Raw genomic sequence first — 16781 nt, 5'->3', positions numbered from 1 at the left:
GTCAGGCTGGGCAGTGTAACCTTGTGGTAGCCTATATGTTACAGTATACTGGCTCACATGTACTTTGGCTGTGATGATAAGTGATGGGTTTGCATGCTGTACTTAGAGGCTACTATGTACACACAGCTGTGGCATCATTCAGTCAAGTTGTTGAAGTCAAGACACTCACTGGGGAGAGGTTATTCATACATTGCTTTAGGCCAGGGTTTCTCAAAGTGGGTGCCGTAGTGACACCAGTCCAAGGATGCCGCCCGCCGCGGAACATTTTGATAATATTTCAAAGTTAATATCACTATAAATTATATTATCATCTTTTAGTGTCAACAAATACACATTTATTTTAATTAGTTTTCCTTGTGACATATCTCGATCTGCTTTCAAATCCGTCAAGTAGTAAAAATGATAAAGACATACCCCAAATTACCCATACAAAAGATGTAACAATAAATAAATATATATATTTTTTTTAATGTTTTTTTTGCGGCTTTCGCCTTTATTTTATATTTTTTATAGAGGGACAGACAGTAGGCTACAATAAATAAATCTTGAACCTTGAGTATTAAGTAGTGTATCTTTATTTGGCTAACAGCAGAGAATCAGCTCAAAATGTCACGTCAACACCCACATAGAAGCTCAAAACGATAGCATTGGATCTGCATCATAAATGAATAAGCACAGAGGTAAGATACAATTCTCAAACACATTAATAATATACAGCAAATACTATATACTGTAGTAGCAACTCCTATTCACTCTGCATTCACAGGCAAGCGGTAGATCACGGCAAACGGCAAAACTGCTGGACCTGTTCCGTTTACCGTCCTGCTCCCGTCCACTAAAATTAAGTCCGGTTTGCCGCTTAGTATATGTTAATAGAGACGGCACCCGGAGGAAACCCTGAGGCGAAATGGACATAGTGGCCGAATTTGGTATTGCAGTTTGGACCCAAACACATGAACGCGCTGGTCCGTTGACTATCATTGCGCACATTCATGATGACACGTGAACGCTGTTTCATACGTGAATGCACGTGAACGCGTGCAATGATAGTCAACGGCAGCGCGTTCATGTGTTTGGGTCCAATCCATCCCAGAATGCACTCTGTTCCTACCCGGAAGGAGGAGTGAAATCGCCTCATGCGCTTTAAATGGTTTTCTTTTCGCCTTTATTTTATATATTTTATGGAGGGACAGACAGTAGGCTGACAGGAAATGGGGGGAAGACATGCAGTAAAGGCCGTCGGGATCGGGAGTCGAACCCGTGGCACACTGCCAGACTGGATTACCAGCCAAGGTGCCTGGACCGCTGAGCCATGGCCCAGGCCCCTCATGCGCTTTAGAGCAACTTAAAGGGATAGTTCAGATTTTTTTAACTTAAGTTGTATGAAATACTTGCCATTAATATAGTGGTTGCAACTGTATTAATTGATTGCCCGAGTCCCGTGGTGGGAGTTCTGCTCTGGTTTTGGTCAATATTAAGTAGTTCCGGTCATTTTGTGGGGGGCACTGGGGCCACGCAGTAAAAGTAAATTAATCCACAAAACAAACGTAATTTGTATTGTTGACCTATTTCTAAAATATTAGCGCGACTTTCGTTCAACTTTGACCCCTCTATCACATGGAACTATTTTTTGGGCGTTGTGATATGGACACAAAAAACATAGTTCTGTGTGATAGAGGGGTAAAAAAAGAACGGAAGTTGCACTAATATTGTAGAAATAGGTCAACAATACAAATGACGTTAGTTTTGTGGATTAATTTTCTTTTACTGCGTGGCCCCCAGTGCCCCCCATAAAATGACCGGAACTACTTGATATTTCACCAAAACCAGAGCAGAACTCCCACCATGGGACTCGGGCAATCAATTAATACAGTTGCAACCACTATATTAATGGCAAGTATTTCATACAACTTAAGTTCAAAAAATCTGAACTATCCCTTTAATGCAAGTGGATGGGAGGAGAAATCTGGTGACGTCTCTATTAATATATACTCTAAGGTTTGCCGTCTACCGCTTGCCTGATTCCATGTGAACGCAGCATTAGCTAATAGCTGATTAATGTACTTGCGGTGCACTAGTGCACCGGAACACTTTGTATAGGCCTGGAAAAGTAATAAATCACACTTTCTACACGTGTGGCTAGCTCACCTCAGCACTGTCAGCAGAGACAGTGGGATTACTGGGATACTTCCTCTCTGAAACCCTGACCTTGTTCTGAGCCGACGCCACTACCACTACCACGCCCACCACAACCACAACAAATGCAGGAGACGTACAGCACGTGTCTCAGGCTGACTACTTAAGATAGCGATTCTCAAAGTGGGGCCCATGAAACTCCCGGGTCTCTTTGAAGGCGTTCCAGGGGGTCCCCAAGCAGCAAAATGTGTTAATATTTGAATTTGTTTAAACCTAGATACATCGGCTACTTTAAAATAGGCGACCTACAAGCTCAGAATGTGTCGCACAGCAACGTGTTTGTGACCTTGTAGATCAGCTATTTAAAAAGAATAAAACCTTTTAAGAACACAAATCTTAAATGGTTTTTTTTTGTGGCTTTCGCCTTTATTTTATATTTTTTATGGAGGGACAGACAGTAGGCTGACAGGAAATGGGGAGAGAGATGGGGGGAAGACATGCAGTAAAGGCCGTCGGGATCGGGAGTCGAACCCGCGGCACACTGCCAGACTGGATTACCAGCCAAGGTGCAAGAACACAAATCTTATATTTTCTTTTTTTTTATATATATACTTTTTTATCCCACGATTTTGTAACCCATTTTTCACCCCTGTGTCAATTATCTAATGTGACCCTGGGCTCTACACACCCTCCGCCAACCTAGTCCCCATATATGGGGTACATGGGAAGAGCAACGGACTTGAACTCATGCTTCCTTCATGCCCGAGTGTCCAAGTTGCTCCTTTACATCTGACAGGGGGGAGTTTCCCTGGTTGGACGTAGCACGTGGAAGGAACACGTTATTCCAACCAGATCCTTTCCCCTCCATCAGGTGCCCCGGCTGGCCAGGGGGAGGCAGTTTAGAGACCAGGATTACGGCATGTTTTTTGTGAGGGTACCTACCCTATAGGGGACACGGGGAGAACATGCAAACTCCACACAGAATCTTATATTTTCTGATGGGAGATCTGCGGCCAACATATTAATTTGTCCGGTCCTTGACATGAGAAAGATTGAGAACCCACTGACTTAAGAGGTTCAAAGGTCGTCTGACTCTGGGATGAACACAGGGTCGAGGGAAACCGTGGGGAGGCGGACGGGGCCGCCGGACGAAACCCAGCCCTGGGGCGCTCTGTTGAAGGTGGGCCGCTTAGCCCCCGTGTCTTCATGGAGCTCAGGGGGGGCAGGGAGGTCAAGCTGCAGCCTCTTGCCCGAGACGGGAGGTGGTGTTGAGGAGTGGCCGAAGCCGCCGAACGGGATGGCCACCCTGGAGGTTTGATCGGATTGACAGTGTTAAACACAGTGGCTGTCATGTACTAACGAGGAGGAGAGACGTGACAGATGAAATCATTCATGCAATTAAAGAGAAGCTACTGAGAATTTGGCCAGAGGACATTATTCTGCGAGATGGCTGCAGTTATATTATATAGGCATATTTATAATACCGACGTAGATGAACTTGTTTTGCTCCCTCAGCGTTTATACAAATACAGTACCTGTATGCATAATGGATTAAATAAAGAATAGGTGCATCACCATTATTCAAAAATATTTTCATTAGTATAATGTATGTTCGATTATCTGGAAGACTCAATGAACACCATGAAAGCACACCCTGTACTTTATCCCGCAAACATTATCGATCACAGGCAAGTGCAACTTGCCAAAGGTCTTCAATGAAGATTCCACTTTTTGTTTGTCTACCTTTTACTTTTGTTTTTGAGTGGTGCAACCACTCCAAGGAACAGCAATGTCCGTGTTCACCACCTATGTGACTCGTGTTAACCTATGTGACTCGTGTTAATGTGTGTGACACTGTGACTCATGTGTGACTCATGAGTACCAGTAGGGGCGCTGTTGTGGCAGAAACAGAGACAGAGAGATGCACTGTTGCCTGCTAATGAGAGAGAGAGAGAGAGAGAGAGAGAGAGAGAGGGGGGGGGGGGGGGGGGGGATTTGCACCACTCACGGGTGTGATTTTTGCATCTGATCATCTCAAATGCATATTGCATGTGCGCAGAGGAACAGAAACATCTGGGCTGTGTGTTACCAGGGACATGCAGAGTGTAATCCCGCTCTGTAAATCCCGCTTTTGGACAAAAATTGCGAAAATAGCAGATCTACAAGCTCACAACGCGTCGTGCTGCGACGCGTTGAGAGCTTGTAGATCAGCTATTTTCGGGTCGCAACCCAGCACTCTTTAGCTAGTGGAGATGCGGTGTGTACGACATGGATTTCTAAACAATTTTGTTCAACGCCAAAATGCTACGTTCCAACTTCAGGAGACTTCGGAGAAAAAAAAGCAATTCTCCTGAAGGCTGCCTTCCGGAATGGCATGGAAAGGAGTGGCATTTTTTGCACCCCTTTCACCATGTAGTAAATGCTGCATTCATGGTCTGGAAACTGTGGAAAGGGCAGTTGTTTTACAGACGGGTAAAAGGGCAGAGGCTCAAGCCTTCTTACCTGTTGAAGCACTTGTACCCTGGGAGCTCCGGTTGGATGCAGGGCTCCGGCATGTGGCCGACGATGAGAGTCTCTGCCAGGGCAGGGTCACTGATGATGGCCTGTTCCCAGGGGGAGCGGTAGGCCTTTGGCATTGATGTGCTGTTGAACCTCTCTGGAGGGACATCTTTCAAGGGACCTGCATACCCTGAGAGATAATAACACAATGATTTATTTTATTTTTGTTTTATGTTGCAACAATGATAGAACAAAAGTGCTTTCACCCTCATGCCAATAGAGGTTATGCACATGCATAAAGTGAATGGCAAATCGAGTGGCAAAATTAGTGACAAAGTGAGTTTAATGTAATTTATCGTCATTTAATGCATATATACAACTTTTCTGTTTGGATGTATGGGCTGTCAAGGCCAGAAAGTGGTTTTTTGCCACTCAGTAGGCATTCCCGCATAACTTCCAGGTTTGATGATGATGTCACGCGCATACCCTCTATAAGGAATATTGAACCAAATGAAAATAAACAATTTAATTTGAGAATGGTCTGAATATACCGTACATTAAACCAAACAGACAAAGAGATCTAAAGGAACATATGAGACAAAGTCAAAAGCAGCACATAACATCTCAAAATGACAAAACTGCACATAAACTGTATAGAGAAAAAGATAGGTAACCCACCCCACCCCTTTCTGTTCATCACATTAGCACTATATTCCACAGGTCTCCCTTTCCTGTCCCCCCTCTGGCAATAAAAAACTGTTAATGGTTCACAGCAAAGAAGGAAGGGCATCTTTCTTGCATGAAACTTGACCCACATCCCAGTATCTGTAGGCTACATATAATACTCTCATAACTATTTGTAATCACTCTTAAGCTTCGTAATCATATAGATAATGTGTTTGCACTTTGCATAATGTGCTTTTCTCCTTATCACAAAACGGTATGGTCATTATACAGTTTGTACCACATCTATATGTTCCTATTCCTGCTTATTCCTGTATGAGTCATGATGACTCATATAATCTTCCGGCAACAATGATGTATTCTCTGTGTGTGATTAATAAACTTTAGAACATATATTCTGTGCCACTACTGGTGTGCTGTCATCGTGTTCTCGGAGCTTGCACTTGCTTGCAGAATGGTAGTCCAAATCAATGACCATGCATTGCAGCCACCGAGAGCGACCGGAAGATTATTCATTTGACTCAACACGGGGAAGCTCACCCGGCCCGGACACGGAAAGGATTGACAGATTGAAATAGCTCTTTCTCGATTATGTGGGTGGTGGTGCATGGCCGTTCTTAGTTGGTGGAGTAATTTGTCTGGTTGATTCCGATAACGAACGAGACTCTGGCGTGTTAAATCACAACAGCGTGGGTTTCTCTCTGTCTCAGTAGTGTGTGGCCATGATGCACACGTAGGCCTGATGGGGAGGCCTATATGCATATCTTTCAAAAACAGCAGTGGTGGAAAAAGTACTCAATTGCTTTACTTAAGTAAAAGTACCAATACTGCAATTTAGAAGTACTTCGTTACAAGTAAAAGTACGGAATTGAAAATGTACTTGAGTAAAAGTACAAAAGTATCGGCATCAAAATGTACTTAAAGTACTAAAAGTAAAAGTACTCATTGTGCAGAATGTGTCATTTCACAAGTTCAAAATGTGTACAAAATCTATTGAAAATAGCCGATCTACAAGCTCCCAATGCGTCGCAACACGACGCATTGTGAGCTTGTAGATCGGCTATTTTCAAATGGCTGAAATGTAGGGTTGAAGTGGTTAATGTATGTTTTCTAATCAAAATGAAAATCTCCAAAGTAATTAAAGTTTTCAAATAATTGTAGTGGAGTAAAAGTACACATTTTGGCTCTGAAATGTAGTGGAGTAGAAGTAAAAGTATTAGAAATTGGAAATACTCAAGTAAAGTACAAATACCTCAAAATTGTACTCAAGTACAGTACTTAGTTACTTTCCACCACTGAAAAACAGCACTTACCCATGGGGGGGTGCAAGCTCAAGTATTACATAATAGAGGGTGTCATGACATGTCATGTCCAAGTTAACCCCCCTCACTCACAATGAACAATATATCCCCCTTCCTGACTTTACCCTTTGCCCTGAGGAGGATGCAGGAGAGACCAATCAGAGACCCTGGGGAAGTTTGGAGGTCCATTGCAGAACATTTTACAAAAAATTCTTTGACCAGTCAAATATTTCCTTTATGGTCACTGGTTGTTCAATGTTTTCAGGTGATGATTATTTTCCCTTTGATTATTGATTGTTTAAATTATGAACAAACAGGATGGTGTAACATTAATGTGACTGCTGTCCTCGGGTCAAACTGGCTGGGATAATAAAATAAAGAGATGTTCTCACGTACTAAAGAAATTAGATCCATCAGGCAGTAAAAGTGTGCTTAAAGTTATAGCTTTATATATTCTTACTCACGGCCACGCTACACCGGGCTTTTCTCGGCCCGCGCGTGCGTTTTTTAAAATAGGACTGGACCTAAATTCAACGCACGTGCCGGGGTAAACGCGCACGTTTTGTGCGTGAAAAGCCTGGTGTAGCGTGGCCGTCAGATGCGAAATGACACAGAGTGGCCATGATGTTAAGCACAAGCACAGATTATATTTCCAGCCATTCCACCAGTTACTTGGCTCTATAATGGCCTAGTATAGGACATGGCTCAGATAAATTAGTAGCCTGAGGAGGACATCCACCAGAATCTGAAGTCCTGACTCATCACATTTTTGCAGTGCAAAGCTTAGCACGGAAATCTTAGTAACTGCCGACAACATTTTTCCTGTTGAGCTTCCATCATTGCACATCATGACAGCTGAATTAGGTAATCTAATGAGCTGCGCCTTTACGACTTAACTTAGACACACGCCTACTGTACCAACACCTGGGCATGGTTGGGTGAGCTATTTAGAGATCTATTGCTCAATCGATACCTTCTCTGACCTAATTCCCTCCGCCTCTGGAACTGGTCCACCCAACACCTCGGAGTAGGAGAGGTAATGAACGTACTGTATGCTCCATGAATAGCACTGTGTATATATTCTCTGTCCATGTGCTCATCCTTAAATCGGTGTTGGTTTTGTGTCTCGTCTACTTGGATAAATTGAGAGGTATTGGAGGGGTGTCTTAATCTCAACGGTATCGGTATCTGCAGGAAGGGGGCAAACAGGAAACACTCCTCGTTTCCTGTAGGGTCAAAAACTGGTCAATTATAAAAAAGACAATCACAGCTGGATCGTAAAAAAAAAGAGGTAGAGGATGAGAGAGAGTGTTGGCATTGGAAATGTAAAAGAAGCGTTGGAGTATAAGGAGACTTAGGAGAGAAGGAGAAGACGGAGCGAGAGAGAGCCGAATGATGAGAAAAACTCATCTTATTCTACCGGGGGCCAAGAGATTCCACACACAAGATAAAAATTAATGTTCTCACTTCATCAAAGCATTTGCAAGTAGAAGAAAGGAAAACACTTGGATCTGGATTTTATTTTTTAAATGACGAATCCCGATAGCAAGATCTAGCATGTGCTGCAAATCATAAAAGATAATATAATTGCAAGACATTTCGGAAAGGGTGCAATAAAATGTCATCCAAGCAACTCTTCAACCACTTTATACTGCCCATCTGCCTTCTGCCTTCTCCTTTTTTACAACCATTAGGTATGCTTACATTACATTTCAAAATATGTTGTTCCAGGGGCACCCCCAGAAGCAAAGATTTGAGTTAAAATCGGTCGCTCTGAAAGAATATTCCAAGGTTTGCGCCACATTTTCACATTTAAAAAAAAAATCAGACCTATGAGCTTGTAGATCTGCTATTTCTCAATAGTTAAAGTTTTAAATAATGCTTAAAACACCAAAAGGGGTTCCCGCCCAAAATGAGTTAAAATGCGTAACAGATTATTGGCACAGTTCAGTGCCTACAGTATATGACCTACCTGGAGCAATACAATCTGGGTTTGACTCATATGGCGTCATCGGGGTGTTGGGGGGTGGCTTGGGATGTTGGTCAACAACACCCTGCAGGTTGTTCTCTGCATTACCATTCTCAGTTTGAAGAAGCACAACATTCTAAAGAGAGACGAAACAGAGTCAAAGGGGTTACGGTAGATCAGATTGATTGATTGATTGATTGATTTCTATCAATGACCTTTAACCCCATTGTACCACCAGGCAGTGCAAGTGTAACCAATATGACATTGAACTAATGATGTTGCTTTAAGTGTCATTACGGTGTCTTTATTCAGGAACTTTCTGTCTAGCAATATGTTGCTAGACATAACCTTCCTATGATAACAGAAAGGGCCATAGATTCACCAGTTTGACCTCCTGTCAAGCTCACATCCAAGATAAGTAACAAGATGTTTTTCTTTGCGCTGTATCACATGGAACTCAACAGAACAACCAGCGGAGGCTTCATCTAGCTTGATCCAAATAAAATAAAGTGCAAAGAAGTGCAAACATTGTCACATAACATAACCAACCACTTCAGAGCTCCTTGCCAAGTAATGTTTCTATACATTTTCAAGCTTTGAAAGGTGTGAAGTGATCGAGGGGCGCCCAGATTTTGGGGGTCATGTTGATGTTGTCATGTCCGTGGAAAAAATAAATACCTTTATTACAAGATGTATTTATATCAGCGAGATGAATTCACTGATCATTTACCCTAAACATAGACTGGCCTGACACAAATTACATCATAATTTAACTTGAAGTTCATCGACTTGGCTGGCACGAATTAGATCATAATTTCGACTTTGGCCCGGGACGGGAAAAGTATAATTAGGCTCTCGACAAACAATAAAAGTCTATGTACTTTTAATGTTTGTCGAGAGCCGTACGGTAATTTGTGCCAGCCAAGTCTAAAATGTTTATTTGGCTGGCTTAATGACATCATTTCATAAAGCCATGCATTGGAGGGGCTAACATCCCTAAAAAAACAGGGAAAAAACATGCCCTCTGCATCATGAAGAAAAATCCTGTTTAAAATCACGTAATATAAGAACTGTATTCAATCAGATTTGTGAACTCTAGTAACTCAATATCCCCTAACCTTTCTCCTATATGCTGCTGAGGACTCCTTGCTGTGCAATAAATATACATTTTTGTAGGTTTTCTGAGCTCAATTGCATCCAAAAAAACTGAACTTTTAACATTCAGTAGATTTTCTGTGGTCTGGGGGTTATCTGACTCAAACAAGTGCTCTGATGTTCCTGCTGTTTGTGATGTAAGAGCCAGCAAATCCCATATTTGTCAATGGGAGTTGCCAGCAGATTGTTTTCACTGTTTTGCCTGTTTTCATTGCAGCTAAAAAGGCTTCCATCCAAACCCCAGAGAAAACTCCAGACCACAGAAAATCCACTGAATGTTCAAAGTTCAGGTTTTTTGGGTATAATTTAGGTCATAAAACCCAAAAGAAACTATTAAATTATAGTAAACCAGTGGAATGGAATTTCAATCAATTATGCATTTCATGTACTGTTGAATGCCAATAAAGCTAAAAGCTATCTATCATATTCGAAGAAAGTAATGCAAACTGCAGGCCATGGGATTTTGAATGGCGTGTATGTGTGTACCGGTAATAATATTATATAACCTCGAGCTACATCACTCAGGAATCTACAGTAGCTGGAATGTTATCAAGGTGAGCTGCATGACCCGATTTCCAACAACATTGAGCAGAACAAGGCCCAGCTGCATGTACCGTATGCCTTCAACACAGGAAATTATGTTTTGTAGGACTTCAGTGTAATGTCTGCAGTCGTGGCCAACAGCTTTCATTCCATTGAAGATATTTGTGATGATTTACTCCAGAACTTCCTGAGGAAATGTTGACTACTTAAAACTGAATCCCTCTTTTCCCCCCCAAGACAATAAACAAATCCCCTTAAAAGAAGTAGGGAGAGACGTACACTCTCCTGAGACAGAAAATAGTGGAAATAGCACAAAGCATTGCAGCTTATTGATCTGCTGTTTTCACATTTTTATTGTCTCTGCCAGTTCGAACTGAAGGCACGGGGAGACTATGTTTGTTTTGCAACCTGTCCGTCCGTATGTCAATCTGTCCGCGACCAGCTAATCTCCGCCACCGTTCGCCCAGTCGCTGCCAAACTGTGCACACACACTCCCTGGATGCCAGAGCAGAATCTCTGCCCTGAATTGTTCGGATCAACCTAGCGCCACCATGAGGTTGATTTTTGCAAAAAAAAGGAAAAAAAATAAAAGATCACGCAAATCGGTACACAGCATCTCTATAGTCATGTGATCAACACGGATCTGTCCGCTTTTCCATATTCCATCCTGATTGGCAAAGATTGCCTTCCAAAGTTTGCAGGATTTCTCCGTTTTCAAACAAAATGCCTCAAATCATCAGGAAAAGCCTACCCCTCCACATTCGTTCTGCCACCTCATTAGAGGTTTTTAAGTCCCTATTGAAGACTCACTTTTTCTCTGTGGCCTTCGACAGTGCCTGATTATGTAAATGTTATACTGTCCATAGCTCTATTTTCTTTTCTTATTTTGTCTCTCTGTTCCTCCATATTGTTGCACTTTTGTTATGTACTGTTCTGTCTTTTCTATTTTTATACCTGTACAGCACTTTGGTCGACCATTGGTCGTTGTGGTATGTGCTATATAAATAAAGTTTGAGTTGAGTTGAGTGAGCTTGCGATTTCCGTGATGTGTTGCATCATGCACATTCCTACTAAACCGAAGAAAAGAATCCACTTGAACTTTTTCAAATCAGCCTCATGGTGGTGCTATAACAGGCCGAATTGTGTTTCTCTCTAATGAACACATTAGTAATTAGCACACCACACATTTTACACAAAAAAGGTCCATATGGGCATGTTTCAGCGCGACCTCGCCCTTTAGGGCGACCTTAGGGCGTGGTCGCTTCTCGCCCTCAGGGTGTCTTACTGGTTATATTAGGGCTACTCCTACATATTTGGTCAAAAGAAATCACGTAAATCTGTACACAGTATATCTCATGTGATCATGACGGATCTGTCCGATATTTCATATTCCATCCTAATTGGCTAACATTGGCTTCCAAAGTTTGCAGGATTGGTCGGTTTTGAACAAATTGCCTCAAATCATGAACATGCGATTTCACTGACATTTTAGTACGCACATTCCCACTAGGCTGAGGAAGAAATGCCCTCCTTTTCACATTGGCCTGTTATAGCGCCACCAGCAGGCCTATTTTTGCCAAAAACATTTTTGGAATAAAATGCATCAAATCATGAATACAGCATCCGATTTCCGTGAAAGGCCTAAGAAGACATGGCAACCCTTTTCACATTGGCCTATTATAGCGCCACCAGGAGGCCACCATAACCTACCTGACCTGGCGAAGACCTGTGCTCCGAGGAGCACTTTTTCTAGTTTATTTTTAATTTGTTTTTATTTTATTTATTTATTGAAAATGAAATATATACGTATATTTCAATTAATTATTTAATTCATTAATTAATTAAATGTCAATTAAGGGTTTTAGGATAGTGGTCAGTGGTCAATCCACTCACAAATTTGGTACAACATAGGCCTATCTTGAAATCTACTGGATTCCATGGAATTTTCCATGGAATCCATGGAAAGTTTTCTGAGCAGCAGCACCTTTCTGGCATGCATTCAAGTAGACAATTGTTCAAAATGTGGAGCGCAGTGCCGCTAATCAATGTCCAGTCAAACAAAATCAAGGAAGACGTCAGACTAAAATGATGAACAAACAGGGCAGAGGAGACTGATTTCAACGGTGCACACGGTCTACTCTACACACTGCTACCCGCCTACCCACCCCTTCCCTTCTCCAGTTCTGCTGCTAGAGAAATGGAAAGGCAGAGTCTGTTTCTGCATCCATGTTTACCATGCGTTACTTCCATTCGGCTATTTGTGCTAATAACTTGACAACAATAAGCACTCTGTGCACGTTTGAAGTGTCCTGGAAATTAATATTATATTTGATATAATAATATACAGAAGGGGCAGGGCGCAGGGGGTTGTAGGAGTCAGGATGACCCCCTGCAAATGTTGGTGACACACATGGCACTTATACTTATTCTAATCTAGCAGCAATTTCTGGTCCGGTGCAAGGATCAGCACGGCCTCTAGGGGCTGCTAACAGGGCTTTATAGTCTCTCAGTGTTGTGACCTTATGTGTCACTTGTCATTATGTGTTACACAATTGTTGTGTTTGCTGCTGTGGCGGTTTAAACCATTTCGGACTGAGGTCGATTACAAAAAAGGCTTCTGAATTCTGAAAACAGTTTTCTGAAAAACCTATGTTTCTATGTCAGTGGTGCTCAACATTTTTCATGTCAAGGACCTCCAGAAATATGGCCACTGACCCCCATCTCAAAAAATGTTGTTCCAGAGACCCCCCAGAAGCAAAGATTTTAGTTAAAAATGTTCGATCTGAAAGAATATATATTCAAAGGTTTGCTCCACCTTTTCACAATTTTTCAAAAATAGCAGATCTACAAGCTCGTAGCGCGGCACCGAGTGCCGCGCTACGAGCTTGTAGATCTGCTATTTTTTTATAGCTAAAGTATAACATAATGCTTGAAACACCAAAAGGGGTTCCCGTTCTGAATGTGTTAAACTTACACTGGTCGCAGCGTTGGTCTGATTCTGTATGCTTTCGAACGTGTACTTTTCAGAGCGTATCTGGCGCTTCTTGAAGAGAACGGAGCCCCGGTTGGAGGTCAGAGACAGCTCCTCCAGCATGATGTCCTGGGGCACGCTCAGCTTCTTCCCAAGGTCCATTTCAACACCTATAGCAACACACCCAAAGACATGCAGAAGAGATGGGCTGTTTATTCTGCCATCATATTCACTTACACTGCACTGTGTTGAACGTTTACATGTTAGTATGTATGTCGATTTTTGAGTGGTGCAACCACTCCAACGAACAGCAATGTCCGTGTTCACCTACCTATGGGTTCACCTAACTATGTCACTATGAGCACGAGTACCAATGACTACCAAAAGTGGCGCTGTTGTGCCAGAAACAGAGAGAGAGAGATAGTGCTGCACTGCTGCCTGCTAATGAGAGACAGAGAGAGAGAGAGAGAGAGAGAGAGAGAGAGAGGGGGGGGGGGGGGGGGGGGGGGGGGGGGTAAGAAACCCCATCAAATCGCTAGTTTGTTATTCCTGCCAAAAGGCAATATTATGATAAACAAGGAATAATTATTTCCTGTCAGCACTAGCTCTCACATCCACTGACCCTTTTGTGGTCAGACGTGCCACACGTGCTAGCACAATGCATGCTAATCATGGCGACGTCATAGGCCGGCCTATACCAAAGGCAAGGGGCACATGCCAGATTTGCCAGAATATCCTTCAGCTGTCAGTAGCCCTCAGACACTCCCCCTGTCCCCATCACATCACCAGTGAGTTACCCAGACGTCCTCACCCTGAAATAGAGTGTTCAAAGGACGATGACAAAGGGATTAGTTACTTTTAGGCCAATAAAACTTTGCATTTGCTTATTTATAGACCTGGTCATAGAAGGGAACTGCAGGGCTGTGTGTGTGTGTGTGTGTGTGTGTGTGTGTGTGTGTGTGTGTGTGTGTGTGTGTGTGTGTGTTCCATGTGCACAACATTTTAATGAGTGTATCTGAACCCACCTGGGACGTACAGTGTATCCTTTCAGCCCAGTAAGTGCGGTAGTTTAAGTGTAGTCATATATTACAGTTAGTTACCGTATATGGAAAGCCATTATATTATTGAATGCACACATTCTCATGGACACCACAGGAATGTCGTCCGCTGAGAGCAGAGAGAGACGGTGCAGGGGGGACACAGAAAGACCAAAGCACAGAGGGGTCAGAGGGGACAAAAAACAAGGAAGTGATGGAGGAAGGGATGCGTCTACCTTCCGGGCCTTGGATCTCCCTGCAGATTGCTGCCGCCTGTATTTGCCTCTCCCTGGTTGTCATGGTACAGAACTGTGACATGATGGCTGCCCCTGGGGAGGCAGGAAGTCACAGAACATGCAGTTCACATCAGTACAACATTGTTTCGAACGCACGGCGACGACCACATGAGACAGTATACAGCACCATATAAACTGCATATCGATTGACTGGCATGATGATTACAGCACACACACACACACACACACACGGCAGCACACATGCTGCAGCACATAGAATTTATTGGGGCAGACGAAAAGGGCAAAGTTTGAACATATCCCTTTAAATAACCGTGGCGTGGGCAAGCAGCAGCACCGCCAAGAGAATCGGGAATCCATACGCTTGAAATGACACGTGGGCGTGAACAAGATCAAGGCGACAAAGTCACAAGCAGGTGTGACGGTTGATAAAATGGGTGAGATATTTCAATGGGTGTCAATGAGCTTAACAGCCATTTCTTCCAGACATTATATTTAATGAATACTATAATTCAGTAAGTAAGTAAGTATAATTCAGAGAGAAACTAAGATAGCTATATGAATAATCATCATCTGTATAACACGGTTGATACATTTTACATAAACAGCGGAATAAGTACAACAGCAAGTAGCGAAACGAACAAAGAAATACTAAATAGGAGAAATACTGAGACAATAAGTGAAATATAAAATCAGGTAGTGAAATCCCATCTATAAAAGTGATCTAAAGGAATTTGCTGGCTTAATATCTTCCGGCTGGTTGGTCCCCATTATTTAAAGGGGCACTTAAAGGGGAACCCCCATTTCAGACAATTGGTCCTCACTAATGCTCATTATAAGATTACACAAATTCCATCTACGTATTCCACCCCTCATTGGTGAATGGTGGGGCTATTAATAGACAGTTCTGAAACATGCCTACCAATGACATCATCGATTCCATACCAACATAGAAACGACAGCCTTTCTCTGTAGAAATAAGATTCTCGTACTGAATTCCAAGTCGTCGTTCCATTGCTTATTCCCGCTGAGGTCAATGTTATGTCCGCGCTGTATATTCTTAGCACCCATGTCATCGGTATAGATAAATAAGCAGCTGTTGTTGAATCCTCTTCACGACGTCGCTCCAATTGTCACTCCAAATGAAAACAATGCAAGCACAAAGAAGAATGTAGCGCTAATCAAAAGCACACTATGGGTTTATGACGCGAGTCACGCATGTCATTCAGACAGACCTTGATGTATGTCTATAAACCTTATACCGCCAAGCCCGGAGACAAGGTTGTATTAACCCATTTTGGGCGGGAACCCCTTTTGGTGTTAGCATTATGTTATGCTTTAGCTATTGAAAAATAGCAGATCTACAAGCTCATAGCGCGCCACCGAGTGGCGCGCTACGAGCTTGTAGGTCTGCTATTTTTGAAAAATCGAAGAACGACTGACATAGAAACAATCCTGACAGAAAACTGTCAGGATTTAGAAGACATTTATAGAATCGTTCCCAGGTCAAAATGGGTTAAACATACACAGGATCATATAGATTAGAATATGATTGATGCCCTGTGCAAAGACAAGCCGTTAGTATAAGAGCGTGGAGGAAAACACATGCGCCGCAGGCAGGAGCAGACGGAAAGTCACATCTCAAAATAAGACACATTTTGTCATTCCACCAACATGTTGCACACCTGTGAAGTGACCTCAGCTGAAAGACTCACCTGTCCTGCTGTTGGGCCCTGAGAGAGGAATGAGAGGGCGGGGTGCGTGGGGGGGACGACGGAGGAGGGGGGTATACGTTGTGTCTGAAGTTGTGCTTGTTTTCCTTTGGAAGCGGGACGTCAGGAAGATGAGAGGCGAGGGGTCAGACTGTGTTCTGCGACCTGCGTGGGTGCTCGTGCGCCCCGGCAGAGGGGCTGGCGTGGGGAGGGAGGGAGGGAGGAAGAGTAGGGGGATGGGGTGCAGGGGTTGTCAGTGGCCAGACTGATCTGACTGACCGACTGAATGAGTCACTGTCACTGGTATTTGGTTCACAAGCTGAGGGGGGGGCTAAATTTAGAGCTCCAGGGTGCGTACTGCTCCCTTTGCCCCCCATCTCTCTCTCTCTCTCTGTCTCTGTGTTTTTACAGTAGCTAATGTTGGACTTGGGCTACATGATACCACGTTAGCTCATGGTGTATTCCTACTGTAGGCTACTGTATAACATGCAGGGATATTATTCCCATAGTCCCATGTGCA

General features: G+C 43.1%; 1 protein-coding gene across 1 annotated transcript in view; it reads right to left on the bottom strand.

The window, feature by feature from the left end:
- Positions 1–2755: 2755 nt before the first annotated feature.
- myoz2a (myozenin 2a) overlaps positions 2756–16781 on the bottom strand; it is a 41187-nt gene continuing 27161 nt past the window's right edge. The window contains exons 2-6 of the mRNA XM_079491664.1: positions 14532–14621; positions 13262–13428; positions 8593–8725; positions 4639–4825; positions 2756–3442 (exon numbers count right to left, since the gene is read on the bottom strand). Of these exons, the coding sequence (XP_079347790.1) occupies positions 3214–3442; positions 4639–4825; positions 8593–8725; positions 13262–13428; positions 14532–14613 (798 nt within the window). The 5' untranslated portion in view covers positions 14614–14621 and the 3' untranslated portion in view covers positions 2756–3213. The remainder of the gene's footprint in view (positions 3443–4638; positions 4826–8592; positions 8726–13261; positions 13429–14531; positions 14622–16781) is intronic.

Source organism: Electrona antarctica, assembly GCF_951216825.1.
Source record: "Electrona antarctica genome assembly, chromosome: 21".
Classification (NCBI taxonomy): domain Eukaryota; kingdom Metazoa; phylum Chordata; class Actinopteri; order Myctophiformes; family Myctophidae; genus Electrona; species Electrona antarctica.
The sequence above is the reverse complement of the archived record's forward strand: the minus strand, read 5'-3'. Positions and strand labels throughout refer to the sequence as shown.